General features: G+C 46.5%; 1 protein-coding gene across 1 annotated transcript in view; it reads left to right on the top strand.

Annotated features, from left to right (window-relative positions):
• The window catches only part of DNAH6 (dynein axonemal heavy chain 6), a 223692-nt gene that overhangs the window by 160544 nt on the left and 47318 nt on the right, over window positions 1-15830 (top strand). Inside the window, exons 55-60 of the mRNA XM_036335492.1 lie at window positions 598-723; window positions 3477-3641; window positions 6155-6222; window positions 7347-7527; window positions 11163-11342; window positions 14750-14983. Of these exons, the coding sequence (XP_036191385.1) occupies window positions 598-723; window positions 3477-3641; window positions 6155-6222; window positions 7347-7527; window positions 11163-11342; window positions 14750-14983 (954 nt within the window). The remainder of the gene's footprint in view (window positions 1-597; window positions 724-3476; window positions 3642-6154; window positions 6223-7346; window positions 7528-11162; window positions 11343-14749; window positions 14984-15830) is intronic.

Genomic DNA, 15830 nt, shown 5'->3' with positions numbered 1-15830 from the left:
TAACATTGTGCCGCCCATGACCGGTGCTAAAGTGGACTTGGACCGACTTCTGAGATCCTGGGATGGAGACCTAGAGGGAGCTTAGAATCCTTTAGCCCAAGTCCCTCATTCAGTGGATGTAGAAAAGGGAGGCAACCGCGGGCACTGCGTAACTTCACGTTGATTGTTATGGGATTTGTGAAGGGGATGGACCGTGACTCTTCTGTTTTCGGTGGGGGCAGAAACTCATTCTGGTATAGTCCTTGTGCCTAAAAAGTCTGAGGAGTCAAAGCGAAGGAAGGGTCAGATGTGTTTTAGGGCCAGCCTGCCTAGAATTTACAGAATCCCGCTCCCTGACTCCTACCCCCCTGGCTCAGATTCTACTCCACGGGGTTTGGAAAAGGAGCCATTGTGAAGGCAGAGAGATGGGCTGGAAGAGCACAATGTGTTTTTATTTGTGAGGCAGTGGTGGTGCTATTTTTTTATGTTATCATTTTTACCTTTCAAACCTGTTTCTTGATTGAACAAATTTTCTTAACTTGACTTTTAAGAGCTTTCACCTTCTAGCCATTCATAAAGCTCTACAGCAAATGTCCTGCTCTGTGCTTTCTCGCCCAGGCCAACCGCTGGATAAGGAACAAGGAAATGAAAAGTGGCTTAAAGGTCATTAAACTCACGGATAGTAATTTCTTACGCACGCTCGAAAATTCCATCCGGCTCGGTTTGCCTGTCTTACTGGAAGAGGTTTGCTTTTCACGCTCCTTTTCTCCCGCTAGTCCCCAACTGCCAGGTTATATCTGGCACCCTATGCGCGCCACATCTGCATCACGCCGAAGACACCAGTCAGGTCCACATTCAAGTTAGTCAAACCGATTGCTTTGCTTCTTGAACGATACACTCGCACAGAGGGAGCAAGCTGTTCACTGAGGAAAATCCCCTGTTTGCAGACAGGGTTCTGGTGTTAAGTGGGATGGGCTCTGCTTTGGGACATGGCTGATTCTCAGGCCTCGTTGTGGCCCCTGGTGGTTAGCTGCCCCGAAAATTCAATGTAGTGGTGCCACCAGGGACTGTCCACACACACTTGTGAGCTGAAGCCAGTAAATCGGTCCAGGGGGTAGAAACATCACTTTCTGCTTAGATGTAAGGTCAGACTTAGATTAAGTGATGTGATAAGAATGAACTTCTGTGTTCTTGTTTTTTAAAGGATATTTGTTGGGCCCAAGTGCTCCATTTCTTCGGAATCACTCTAAGAATGGAAGTTTTCGACATTGTTCACTCATTCAACGCACATTATTTGGGAATCAATGGCAAACAGTGCAGGGGAGCTCTGAGATAGGGCAGCGGCCTGGGGACTGAGTGGGGAGGATTGGAGTCCCCAGGCCTCAATAGCTTACAATCTAGCTGGGGACAAAGACAGTAAAACAGAGAAAAGAGAGCGGCAATGAGAGAAGGGGAGGAAGAGAACTTGTGATAAGGGCTCTGCAGGGGCAAGCCCAGTGCTCACATAGCCATTAAGGGGAGGGGAGGGGAGAAATAGGAAATGAAGCTTCCATGTGTAGCCTGTGGCCTTGACCAGCGCAGGGAAGTGCTGTAATGGATCCCAGGTCCTCATTCAAACCCTGACATTACAGGAGAGGGTAAGGTCTCTCCAAATCTGATGGGACACAGCTATGTTAGCCTCATTCTGGATTCTTAAACCCCGGTTTACTTCATAACACAGGAGGTCCTGAGGGAATTCCTTCTCTCACAGCAGCAGCAGAAAGAGGGGTCTGTTGGCAATGTCTGCACGTTCAAGTGCTTACCAATAATCAGATTTGCTTTGGGGTGAGGGGGGGAGGGGGAAGATCACTGTCTTATATAAGAGAAGTGCACAAATTTTTTCTGTAAAGAGCCAGATATTTTTGTTTTCAGGCCACATGCAGTCTCTGTACAAACATTCTCCGAACAAATACTCTTCTTTGTTTTGCTTTGGTTTGGAGGGTTTTTTTGTTTCTTTTACCACCTTTTAAAAGGGTAAACGCCATCCTTAGCTCCAGAGCTTTACAGAAACAGGCCGCAGAGGCCAGATTTGGACAGCAAGCTGCGGGCTGACCACTCATGACTGGGAACGGCTGTGAACGTGGACAGGAACTTTGTGCCTGGGGCCTCTTGGAGGACCGCCCTGCAGGGACTCACCTTTCTCAGCTTCTTCCTCCTGGGGATGAGCAATATGTTGCCCTCACGTGCTCTTATTTCCCTAGACCAGTGGTCGGCACACTCATTAGTCAACGGAGCCAAATATCAACAGTACTTCTTCAGAATAGACTGGCCCAGGCCGAAAACCAACTTCTGCGCATGGGCCATGAAGTTTCAATCGCACTGTACGTGCGCGCCCGCACGTGGTATTTTGTGGAAGAGCCACACTCAAGGGGCCAAAGAGCCGCTTGTGGCTCGTGAGCTGAAGTTTGCCGACCACTGAGACTATTGATAAAGCAATCACTAGAAAATGGACAGTTAGAGGTAGTGAGCAGATAGTGCGATATATCCATATGATCACCAAAAGACTGCTTGTTCAAAGTAAATGTTGAGGCCTAAGGAATTTGGAGAAGTTGATGTCATCTGTGTGTGTGTGTGTTGGGGGGTAGGGGGCTGAGGTACCAAATTACTTTATTTGAAGAAATGGTACAAATGAAAGGACATAAGTGGATGATTTGGTACAAGTTACCTAAAAGGTAAAGGTAACTCCAACATGCACGTTCTGCTGACCAGGATGGTCACCCCCGTGGCTCTGGGAAGCAGCGTAAGGCTTAGCTCTCATCACTGTCTCTCAGGCTGTGCTGTCAAAGAGATTCTGGGGACCCATCTCTTGCACAAGTTGGTTATGAGGCCACCCAATTCTTTGATGGATTTCACCTGCTCATTCAGGTCATGAGTCTCAATGAAGTCACACAAATGGGGGTCATTTCTGTCACTGGCCAGTTTGTGCAAGTCCAGTAGTGACTGATCCACACTTTTCTCCCAGTGTAACGCACAATCCAGTGCGCTCAGCCCCTTCTCCCAGTCATTAGGTTTGGTTTCTTGACATCCTGAAGGAAGATTCGGCCACCTGGTTGGTTCTGCAGCTTCATTGGTTTCTCAGCATGCTCTCTCTCTTCATAGCTTGGTGAAGAAAAGATTTAGCAGTTCTTCAAAGCCAGATCATGGCGGTCAAAGTAGTAAGACGTAGGAAGCCTGGAGCTCCAGGTTGATGTGACAGTTAATAGCAGCCTGGGAGTCCTGGTGGTAGTTCAGGCTGCGCAGAACTGGAGTACGGGGGCGGGGGGGGGGGGGGCTTGGGGTGTCCAAGGGCATGTAAGGAGGGGGCGGATGGCTGGATTTGAGCAGCTGGCTGGGATGAGGGACGAGCACCAGGTTCAGTGTTGAAGCAGGAAACCTTGCCAACTCTCCGTGGAGACTAATGTCACCCATTAACTAATGTTTCATTTAACTTTTTCTGTATTTTTGTTTTAATTTTTAAGCTTAAAGAAACCTTGGATCCAGCTCTAGAACCCATTCTTTTGAAACAGATCTTCATAAGTGGTGGACGACTGCTCATTCACCTTGGAGACTCAGATATTGATTATGACAAAAACTTTAGGTTTTATATGACAACCAAATTGCCAAATCCCCACTACCTGCCTGAGGTATGAGCTGTGGGTCTGGAATTCCTAGCCTGAATGGATTACTAAGGTGTGACAGGTCTCTGACGTGTGGTAGATTCCCACCTGAAGGGACCAAGTCTTCCCCAGCTCCCTGTCCCCTCTCCAAGCCCCCCGCTTCCTTCTATCACCCTCCACTCTTGCTTCTCTTCTGAGCCCAGTCACCCTTCTACTGGCCTTGTAGGTGGGACTCCAATCCTCCCCACTTGGTCCCCAGGCCACTGCCCACCTAGTCCCCTACACACCTCTTCAGCCCTCTCACCATCTCTCTCATGGTCCATAGGGCTCCTCACATCACAGGGCACCACCCCCTGTAATCATTCCCCCCCCCCTTCGGCACAAGGCCATCTGTGCCCTCTTATTGTGGCTGATACATGACTCAGAGTTTAGTTGAGAGTTTATGGAAGGGGCGCTGTCCATATTTAAGTGTGCAGATACCCACGGCATACAGCCCCAAACAAGGAAAACTCTGCTGACCAGCAACATCGGAGAATCATGATTCCAATGCCCAGTGTCTGTACTTGGGGTCCTGGGCGAGGAGTCATCTTGTCCCCTTCCTCATGCTCTTAGACTAGTTCAGGGAGCTGTGTGAACCCCTCTTCCATCACATGTCCCCACGCCACAGTAGGATCCAGAACCTCTACTCTTGTGCTGCAGAGCCCACAGCAGTCGCCATAGCAATAAAGACAGCGGGGACCCCTCCCTTCCTTCCCAGGAGTGGCTCTGAGGAGCTCTCCACGCCCCGACCCTACCCCTTCCACCACTGCCCAACTCTGCTGCCAGAGCTCCAGGCACAGCTGCACACTCAGCAGGGCCTTCCATCCCAGCAGGTCTCTGCTTCTCTAATGCGGCTGGGACAGTTAGGGAAGGGACCTTACTACTCAACACACACACTCACACACACACACACACACACACACACACACACAATTTTTTAAAGTATTTTTATTGATTTCAGAGAGGAAGGGAGAGAGGGAGAGAGATAGAAACATCAGTGATGAGAGAGGATCATTAATCGGCTGCCTTCTGCATGCCCCTTTCCACCCCCCCACCCCCACCCCGCCCCTGCCCTGGGAATTGAGCCTGCAACCCTGGCATCTGTCCTGACCAGGAATCAAACCATGACCTCCTGGTTCATAGGTCAATGCTCAGCCACTAAGCCACCCTGGCTGGGGGATACACACACACACACACACACACACACACACACACACACACACACACACAATTTTTAAAATATCTTTAAGTATACCCTTTTACATAGCATCATTTTCGTTTCAGTTACTGACTTCATAGATGTGTTCAGGTTGAATAAAACTGACACACTTCTTATATAAGATAAGGGAAATGCCATTAAAAACCTAGGTCAAGGTTTTCTTTGTCAACCCCTGCCAGAGTGCATGACTGAAGTGCCATTTTAGAATTTAGAAAAGTGATCAACTGACAACCTTCAATTTATCACTTATTTAACTTTTGAGAGGGAACATTGCATACCCAAACCCAGCTCTGTGACTGTGGGTGAATTAGTCTATTTCTTGGGTGTTCAAGTCCATCCACTATAAGGTAGAGACAATGCCTACCTCAAGGATTTGTTATGCAGATTAAATAAGAATAACATGTAAAATACATTACATGCAAACACCTACTCTTATTACATTTATTGCTATAATATTCTGACATTATTTAAATAAGTTAACACCTGTTGACTTATTTAAATAATGTCAGAATATTATAGCAATTTTTCATTAAAATGTTATGATGAGACAAAATATGTAAAGCTCGATTTATTATCAATAATACCTTCTCTTTAACTAGGACAAACTATGCTCAAGTTACTGTAACTAAGGGATTTTACTACCTCAATTGGTCCCCACATCTACCTCATGAGTTGGTATCATCCCAATTTTCAAATGTCAGGAACTGAAAGCTCAGCGTGAGTGAATGGCTTGTGCAGCATCACACATGTACTAAAGGGTGCACCTGGAATCTGACCCCAAGCAATTGATTCTATAACCCTGCTTCTTTTTAACCCTTTGCTGGTTCACCTATAACTGTGGCATTTGAGGAACTAGACCAGTGACGGCGAACCTTTTGAGCTCGGCGTGTCAGCATTTTGAAAAACCCTAACTTAACTCTGGTGCCGTGTCACATATAGAAATTTTTTGATATTTGCAACCATAGTAAAACAAAGATTTATATCTTTGATATTTATTTTATATATTTAAATGCCACTTAACAAAGAAAAATCAACCAAAAAAATGAGTTCGCGTGTCACCTCTGTCACGCGTGTCATAGGTTCGCCATCACTGAACTAGACTGTCACTCATACTGGCAGGGAGAATCATAAGAAGATTTTATAAGACAGGATGTTTGGTGTGTGTGCGGGTGGATGCGTATGTTCAGTAGGGAACAGCGAGCCATGTTCTAATGAAGAGTGCACTTCTCGTTTGCTCAGTATGAACTTAAGCATTTGAATGGACTCCGTGCTCCTTTTCTAGGTGTGCATTAAAGTTACCATCATCAATTTCACTGTGACCAAATCAGGTCTGGAGGACCAGTTGTTAAGGTAATAAAAAGGGAGGGGGGGAGTTCCTAATATTTTATTTAGAAATTTTGACAAAAGAAAAATTTTAATGTATTAAAAGAAAACATCACTCATAAACCCTCAACCACAAAGATAACAGTCAATGGCCAAGTTCTTTTCCTCTCTTCATTCTCGGCCACGGTTTGGGCCAGGCCTGCAGCCCCGCCTGGCTCACTGGGATTCCGATCTTGGGCAAGTAAATGAAGTCAGTCGTCCTATGGTTTCTAGAGACTCATCACTCCACACTGAAAAAGCACTACTGCTCTCAAATATATTTCTCCTGTCTCTCTCAACTCTAGTTATTTTTTTAGTGCATTTATTATTAAATAATAATTTGTCTACCTCAAAAAAAATGCCCTCCCTTGGTATACTTTGTATGTGATTAAATCTCCATTCCCCAAAAATGAGATTATGGATTATTTATATTAACCATCGGAATTAGCCAAGAAGTTTAGAAGGCAAAATATTTTAAATATTTACTAAAATAACAACATTGATGTTAGTTAAAAAACTGTGTGTGTATATTGATTAACTTCAAAGGAAAATATAATTTAGACCCATATTCAAAATAAATATAATCCTTTATATTCGAGTCAAGATTATCCTGATATTCTCCCGTTATCAGTAATGAGTTTAAGTCTCATTTTCCTTGTTTACTTTAGGAATCTATTCTGCCAGCTACTAACTTGCTTGAATTCTGCTAGGCTCACCTCTTTCCAGACAAAGGGTATCTCACCACAGTCCATGGCCATGTTCTAAGGACGCGGCTGAACATTTTGCACACCAGCTCAGTCCCATGAGGAGCTGAGCTCAGCTGTGTCGCTCAGCTGTCGCATGTGAGACTGCCTGGGCTGAGAGGCAGAAGTGCCGACAAGAGCAGGGGAATGTTGAGGCTCAGTCCTGGGGTGTTGAATCCCCGGGCTGCACTTTATACTCTTCTTAAAAAATTCTATAAACAAGTGGATTTGCAGTGATGATTTCTTATGGTCTTCGTGTAATAATTTTTTAAGTTTCGGAATTCAGCATGTGCATAACAAATAAACAAGGACCAGCTTACTTTAGGGTTCTGACAAAGCCATCATATAGAATTCAAACTTTGGTTCTAGTGAAGTGGTGCGCCTTGAGAAACCCGAGTTGGAAGAACAAAGAATCAAGCTCATTGTGAGGATCAACACTGATAAAAACCAGCTAAAAACGATTGAAGATAAAATCTTGAAAATGCTCTTTACGTCTGAAGGTAATATTCTGGACAATGAGGAACTTATTGAGACACTCCAGGACTCAAAGGCAAGTAAGATCTTTTTAGTATTTATAAAAACTGTGTGACTCCAGAAGTTATAGCTACAGCCTTTGAGAGTTCCTGCAAAGCCTTGCACAGCAACAATGCCATGCACATCTGAGCTTCCAGGGCTCACTTACAAGTATACTTGTCTGGCACCAACCAAAGGAAGAGAGGATAAATTATAGACAATGGCTCCTTTGGTCTGCATTTTTTAAAAATAAAACATGTAATGTAAAGAACTGGAACAAAATATAAGTTGAAAGGAATAACACAATTATATATTCGTATTAATGTCGCCCCTCTGGGAAGTCTTCCAGTACTCCCAGCTGGAATTAATCTCTCCCTCCCTAGAACACCTATAGCCTCTTCTCTGCCCCTCTATTATAGTACTTGTCCCTGTTTACCTTATGCCATAGGTATCTATCATATGTCTTATCTCTTTTGTTGGTGGTTCATTTCTATGTAATAAGAATCTGAACAGTTCATCTTGATATTCTTTCTCCAAGGACTAAGCATAGTGCCTTGGATGTGTATGGCGCTCAGTAAACATGTATTGATAGTACAAGGAAGTTTTACATTACATGTATATCTTGCACTGAATTATTTCTCAGATTCAAATCATAATTTTAAAAGTATACTGGGAATACAAACTATAAAATTATTTTTAGCCACTTGTGAGAAACATAAAATAATTTACTAAAAAATACCTTGATGGGGAAATGATTTGTGCTCTATATCCTACAGTCTCTTGGGACCTATCTCAGTACTGAAACAATAATAAACACGTAATTGTGGGTCTTCCATTGCTTACTTCTCTTTGCTTGTTTGTTCATCAATCTCTTGTGTGTGGGGGGGGGGTGGTTGGGGGGGGGTGTTTTTTTGTTAATCCTCAGCTGAGGACATTTTCTATTGATTTTTAGAAAGAGTGGAGGGTAGGGGGAAAGACAGAGGGAGAGAAACATTGCTGTGAGAGAGACACATCAATTGGATTGGTTGTTTCCAGCACACGCTCCTACTGGGGCCCAGGATCAAGCCTGCAACCGAGTTACATACCCTTGACCTGAACATCGAACCCGTGACCCTTCAGTCCATGGACCAGTGTTCTAGCCAAAGAGTCAACCGGCTAGGGCTGTTCATCAATCTCTTTATCCTCTTTTCATTCATTCTTCCTTGGGTTTTTCATTTCTGGAAGTTGGTTGTTAATCCATTTATTTTCTTATCAAAGTTTTACATGCAAATTGTTTAAAGAACAAACTATTTCTACAAGGTTTGTTATGAAAAAATAGCATTTCCTGCCTTCTCTATGCTGCCCGCCCCCAAACACACACACACACACACACACACACCTATGACTCCCCTTCATAGACAACTGCTTTCATCTCTTTTTCGTTTGGGTTACTTGGGTTTTAATATCTTTTCTCTAAATAATAGACTCATATTGCTACTTCCTGAGGTTTCTCTTTTATACATTAACTGTTAACTTCATCTCTCTCTCTCTCTCTCTCTCTCTCTCTCTCTCTCACACACACACACACACACACACACACACACACACACACATGCCCTTCCCATCTCCCACCTCCCACACGCCCTTCCCATCTCCCACCTGATGGTAGTTAAACACTCAGTGTCCACATTGCCTGGAATTGTGAAGATCTGGCTGCAGGTATTTGGAAGGCTGAGAAGAGAAGAGCTCAGATCTTAGCACCCAGCATCTGTACATTCACCTAATCCCTCTGTTCTCAGAATGGTCTCTCAATCTGGCCATCAACTAACTGTGCCTGGTTTCCTTCCATTAAAAAAAAAATCCCCTCTTTAAATGTCCTCGGGGGTGAAACCTCTGTTTTTCAGCGAGGGTTGGGCAGGACCTATCCCCCAGCTGCGTGGTGTGGGGAGGTGACCTGGGAGTCTCTCAGCCACTTCCAATTCTAGGCCCTTCCCACGACCGGTGGTGCTGAGCTTTTGGTGGGGGAGAGGGAAGGGTGGTTCTGTTTTGGAAATTGGTGAATTCTGGGCTCTCTCCTTGCCAGTTTAGGAATCCCTTTCCCTGGGTCTGCTGAGTCATTGCCACTCTCCGTGTCTCTTTTCCGGTTCTCAAAACCGTATTGATATTTCCTCTTCCATTCTTCCTGTCCCCTCAGGTTCTGAAAGGGGGCAATACAGGGAGAGTTTGAGTGTTTGATTCCTGGATATAACTCCCTTTCCTGGTGGCCTTGGGTGGATAGTCTAGACTTAAACGCCTAGCCACCTGTGGCTACTGAGCACTTGAATGTGGCTAGTCTGCACTAAGGTGTGTTGTTAGTGTAAAATACACACCAGAATCAAAGACTTGGTTTAAAAATGTAAAAAAAAAAATCTCAATAATTTTTATATGAGTTATGTCTTTATAGCCAGCATATATTGGATTGTAGTTGGTTAAATAAAATGTCATGTTAAAGATCATTTTACTCGTAATAAACTTAGGAAAGCTAGAATTACATATGTGGTTCACATTCTATTTCTATCCGGTAGTGAGGGTCTAGCAGAAGCCTGAGGTCCCCGTAGCTCTCCCTTCAGTGTAGCAAATACTGAGCAGCAGTCCCCAGGGGTGTTGTTCATGGTCCCCGCCCTGGACCCTTTGACTTTCTAGGACAAAGGATCTCCCCACTCAGGGACATGCACAGCTGGAAAAGAAAGTGGAGGAGCCGGGAGGAGGACGGGGCCAGCCAGCAACACAGAGAGACTGAGGGAGACAGAGAAGGGACTCTTGGAAAGCCCACATGCTGAAAGGTTCCCCCAGGCCACAACCTAAAACATGGAAAACTAAGAGAACAGCTAAGACATTGCAAACGGCTCCAACTTCCATGGGCTTATAACCCTTCACAGGCAGGAGCTTTCATCCCCAGATTTCCTGACGCCCGTACCTGGGGATGCTAGGGAAAGACAGGGGAAAATATTAGTCTTCCTGATTGTTCTGGGGTGGGATGTGGTACCAGTACCACTGCCTTCTAGCCCAGCGGTTCTCAACCTGTGGGTCGCGACCCCTTTGGAGGTCAAACGACCCTTTCACAGGGGTCGCCTAAGACCATCGGAAAACACATATATAATTACATATTGTTTTTGTGATTAATCACTATGCTTTAATTATCTTCAGTTTGTAACAATGAAATTGGGGGTCACCACAATATGAGGAACTATATTAAAGGGTCGCGGCATTAGGAAGGTTGAGAACCACTGCTCTAGCCCATCTCTGCTCACCTCTTTTGGGCCCAAAGATATGGGTGTCCCTTTCCCGTTCATGATGTGAACCTGGGTCATTTTAGGAGCAATTGGGAGTGCTGTGTTAGTGTTCCTGTTTCAGGAGTAATTCTGATTTGAGTCTCAGCGAGGTACTGCTCCAGTTTTGGGGGGCTATTTGTATTGCCTGTTCCCATTGGCCCATTCCTAACTCTAGGAGGCAAGAGGTCGGCTCAGTCAGTAGCAGGCCGCTGAGTCCTCAGACTCAGTCATGCTATCTGGGACCCCCTTATTATAATCACTAATTCATCGTACCCTTATTTCTTTCCCACACATGACGGGGTATATTCCCCAAATCCCACCTTTTTAAAAAACAAAAACAACAAAACAGACTCTTAAGAACGTGTTTTCTATGTTCATTCAGATCACTTCTGGTGCCATTAAAAGCAGGCTGAAGGAAGCGGAGTCCACTGAAGTAATGATAAACATTGCTCGCGAGAAGTATCGGCCGGTCGCCACCCAAGGCTCCGTCATGTACTTTGTGATTGCGAGCCTCTCCGAAATAGACCCCATGTATCAGTACTCCTTAAAATATTTCAAACAGGTGAGTGCGGCGCTGCTGCTAGTGAAAGTGATCTCCTTGGGGTTCCTTGAAACCCCGTGGAGTTTCTTCTTGCCCCGGACAATCAGGAGTCCAGTTATGGGGTGAAGTCCTCCATGAGTTTGGGGTCAGAGGCCAGCTGCCTAAAGACTCGAGTCCCCAGTGTGCTCAGAACAGTCTGAGGAGGAAGAAAAGAAAGCTTTCTCTCTCTCTCTCTCTCTCTCTCTCTCTCTCTCTCTCTCTCTCCCTCTCCCTCTCCCTCTCCCTCTCCCTCTCCCTCTCTCCCTCCCTCTCCCTCTCCTGTTAATCCTCACCTGAGAATATTTTTCCATTGATTTTTAGAGAGAGTGGAAGGGAGAGTAAAAGAGAGAGAAATAATGATGTGAGAGAGACACATTAATTGGTTGCCTCCCGTATACCCACAACTGGGGTCTGGGAGCAAGCCTGCAACCGAGGCACGTGCCCTTGACCAGAATCGCGCCCCAGAACCCTTTAGTCCATGGGCTGATGCTCTTTCCACTGAGCCAGACCAGCCAGGGCTTTTTCTCTTGTAACAGTCCCAGCTCCATGCTATTTCTTTGTATTTTCTCTGCAGTATGTCAGCTTCCTCTCCGCTGTTAGAGTTTTTCATGTCATATCTCAAGTCTCCACCAGCACTTAAGTGAATTACTTGGTCTGTGTCTTTTTCCCAGGACTTTTATACAACTGCCTCTCCTCCCCCTGGCTTTCATTTCGAGGAGCTCTCCTTTGTTCCTTTCCCAGTCTCACTGTTTCACTGTAAGACTTTCTTATTCTGTGTATGGTCCCCCCACTTCATGTCATATTCACAGTTCGGTTTTATCTGGTGTCTTGTAAGTAGGATTATTTTCAGCCCTCATTCCACATCTCCCCAAAGCATACTCAGTGTCACAAATCTTTGGCAAGCGATGTCAATTCACCTGACGATTTCCCGGGGGGAGAGAGTTTGCATCACTCACTACACAGCAAAACTCGGCAAGCACCCCCACTGCCCCTCTGGTCACCCCGGAGGTTCTCTCAGCTGCCAGCGGCCTCTTCCTCAGCCCACCCTCTCGTCTGCATTGTTGCCTTCTCTGTACAGAGCAGCTGAGCTTACTTTCGCTTCTCTCATCACCTGTGCTCATACCCATAACACACCTCAGCCGACAAAGGCCTCTCCACGCATGCCACCCGCAGTAGGAAACGGTGGAGAGCTGTGGCTACGCCGTGTGTCCCTGCAGCACACTGCTTCCTGTCACCGGCCTGATTCCTTTAGGCAGGGCTGGCCCTCACACTGGAAGCCAGGCCAGCCTCTGCCCAGTGGTTTCAAAACACTGCTCCACATCCCTGGGGTCCGAAATGGATTTCCACAGAGACTTCCCGTCAAACACAGTTCTCACTCCGACGCCGAATCCAACCTGGGCCTGTTCTACCCTTCGAGCCACACTTCCCCGCACTCCGCAGCAGCAGCCAAGTCGGTCATTCACGTTCCCCAGACTGTTGATCGCACCCCCTCCGTTCAGAACTCCCGCCCTCCCCGCTCAGATGCCACCTGCTCCAGTGAACCCTGTTTCGGGGGCTGCCGCCGTCTGGAGGCTCGAGTAGGCCGGACGTACACATGGGCTCACTCCCGTGGCTGGGCAGTCGGCAGTGGCCCGCACTGGCCTCGCCCTGTGGCTTGGGCTTCTCACAACACAGCCACTGGGCTCCGAGGGGGCACCTCCCCAAAGCAAATGCCCTAAGAACCAAGGCGAAAGCTTCGAGGTTTCTTCCGGCCCAGCCTTGGATGTCATGCCTCATCGCTTCTGCTGCCCGTCCTTGGTCAGTTGAGTCCAGGCCAGCCCAGATTCAAGAGGATGGGATTTAGACTCCATTAGACTCCATTCCTCAATGGGGGGAGCAGCAAACAATTTGTGTCCGTCTTGTATCCAACACATTTGCTCTGCCTATTAGGAGTTAAAACAGGATGTCTAGAGGAAAAACCGGGCTTGGCCTAGGGCACTGATGGCGAACCTATGACACGCAAACACATTTTTTTGGTTGATTTTTCTTTGTTAAATGGCATTTAAATATAGAAAATAAATATCAAAAATATAAGTCTTTGTTTTACTATGGTTGCAAAGATCAAAAAATTTCTATATGTGACACGGCACCAGAGTTAAGTTAGGATTTCTCAAAATGCTGACACGCCGAGCTCAAAAGGTTCGCCATCACTGGCCTAGGGTCATAAAAAATTGTTTGAAGACCACAGTGGTGTGTTTATGGAGGGATGGGAACAGACTCTTATTCATGAAACACTGACGAAGCATTCTGTGGGCCCCAGCACCCTAGGGGAAGACGGGGATGGGTGAGGCTGCAGTCAGACTCCAGCAGGCGAGAGCAGCCTGCAACCCGAGGCCAAAGTCGATCACTTCGCACCGTTGTCCCTTGTGCTGTGGATCTTCTGAGATGGAACCCACACACCCTTCTAGTCCCTCATGAGACTCTCCCAGTCTCTGCTGCAATGCCCCCTCCTCCGTGACTTCCAGCCCAGCCCACGGGCATGGTTCAGGCTCTGCTCAAGCTCTCTTACTCAGCGTGGGGCCGTCGGGAATGTTTAGCTCTTCCTCGCATGCTACTCGTAGGTTGCAGGAAACGGCCCTCCCATGCCTAAACCCTCCATCTCTGCTGCCTTCCCGGTGGCCTTGCAATGTGGGGCACCTCCAGGTGGGAAATAGGTGGGAAGGAAGTCTCCTTTAAAACTGGGTCCTCTTAAATGTCAAAGAAAATGCCAGCACACTCTTTCCACTCCCTAAGACAGGGGTCCTCAAACTTTTTAAACAGGGGGCCAGTTCACTGTCCCTCAGACCGTTGGAGGGTCGGACTATAGTTTTAAAAAAAAACTATGAACAAATTCCTATGCACACTGCACATATCTTATTTTGAAGTAAAAAAAAAACAAAACGGGAACAAATACAATATTTGTATTTGCATGTGGCCCGCGGGCCATAGTTTGAGGACCTCTGCCCTAAGAATTATCTTGGGGCAGGGCCAAGAGGGGTTCATGACCTGACGTGGCCCTCGCATCGCTCACCCCAAGGGGGTTACCAAATCTGACTTGAAGTCATGGAAACCCTGGTTCTGCCGGCTCGCCTGCATTTGTCTGTGTTTTCTGTCTCTCATGGAGATGATGCCTTTGGGGGTTTGGCGTTGGCCCGTTTCTGAAGAATGGGGAGAGAAGGCGGAATGCAGAAAATAAGTATCCCATGGCAATGTGGGGTGAATTCTGGACTTTTTCATAGCACAGTACCCACGCCTTATGCTGCTCTTTGTACACTGAATATGAGGGAAGGGAGGCGAGGAGCAGCGATGTGCCTCTCCTCCTCAGAAATGGAGTGAAATCAGGGACGTTGACCGAGCCCTCTCTCCCACAGTTGTTCAATACAACAATTGAAACTTCTGAGAAGACAGATAATCTGCAGGAGCGCATGGACATACTCCTGGAGCAGACCCTCCTGACTGCATATGCCAATGTTTCGAGAGGACTCTTTGAACAACATAAACTCATCTACAGCTTCATGCTCTGTATCGAGATCATGCGTCAGCAAGGAAGCTTAACTGATGCCGAGTGGAATTTCTTTCTCCGAGGTTCTTCGGGATTAGAAAAGGTACCTGTTTCAAGTTCAGGTTGTAGATGTTACTCTGTCTGGAGCCCACAAGCACCTCCCAAGGGTATCCATTTGGCCATGTGGCCCGGGGTGGGGCCGCTGGGGGTCCGGAGGCCCAGGCTCTAGCTTAGCTCTGGCCCTGGGTGATGGGACAGTTATCCTCTTTAAGCAGCAATAGCCTCACCTACACAAAAGGGATGTTGGGAGTAACCAGGGAGTTAGAAGATGGGAATGTTTTTAACTATCTTAGCCCAGCCAGCGTGGCTCAGTGGTTGAGTGCCAACCTATGAGCCAGGAGGTCACGGTTCGATTCCCAGTCAAGGGCACATGCCTGGGCTGCAGGCTTGATCCCCAGTGTGGGGCATGCAATGATTCTCTCTCATCATTGATATTTCTATCTCTCTTGCCCTCTCCCTTCCTCTCTGAAGTCAATAAAAATATATTTTTTAAAAGTTGACCATTTTACAAATATGAAGAGTTAAAATGTAATAAAAGTTGTAATTCATAGATTTGATGATACTGTTGATGAAATCATGACCTTCTATTTCCTCCTGGATGCATCTTTCATTATAAAGTATCGGAGTAATAGAACTTGATTGTCACCTTCTGTAATACTGTAATATGAGTTCTGCTACGGTGTCCTTCTTCATGTTCATCCTTTTATCTAACTTGCTCCAGCCACTTAAGCTGGACTGACTCATCCACATACAACACACCTGGTGGCCCCTGAATTAAGCCATAGCCTCCCCAACTCCTGCCTGCTACTCCATCCAGCCCCATTCTAAACTCTTGGCTCTGTTCTGCCACTATTGAGCCCTGCCCTTGGCCCCTGCAGACATGATAATGG

The sequence above is a fragment of the Myotis myotis genome, unplaced genomic scaffold (genome assembly GCF_014108235.1).
Source record: "Myotis myotis isolate mMyoMyo1 unplaced genomic scaffold, mMyoMyo1.p scaffold_m19_p_14, whole genome shotgun sequence".
Lineage (NCBI taxonomy): Eukaryota > Metazoa > Chordata > Mammalia > Chiroptera > Vespertilionidae > Myotis > Myotis myotis.
Note: the sequence above shows the minus strand (reverse complement) of the source record. Positions and strands in the feature narration are given on the sequence as shown.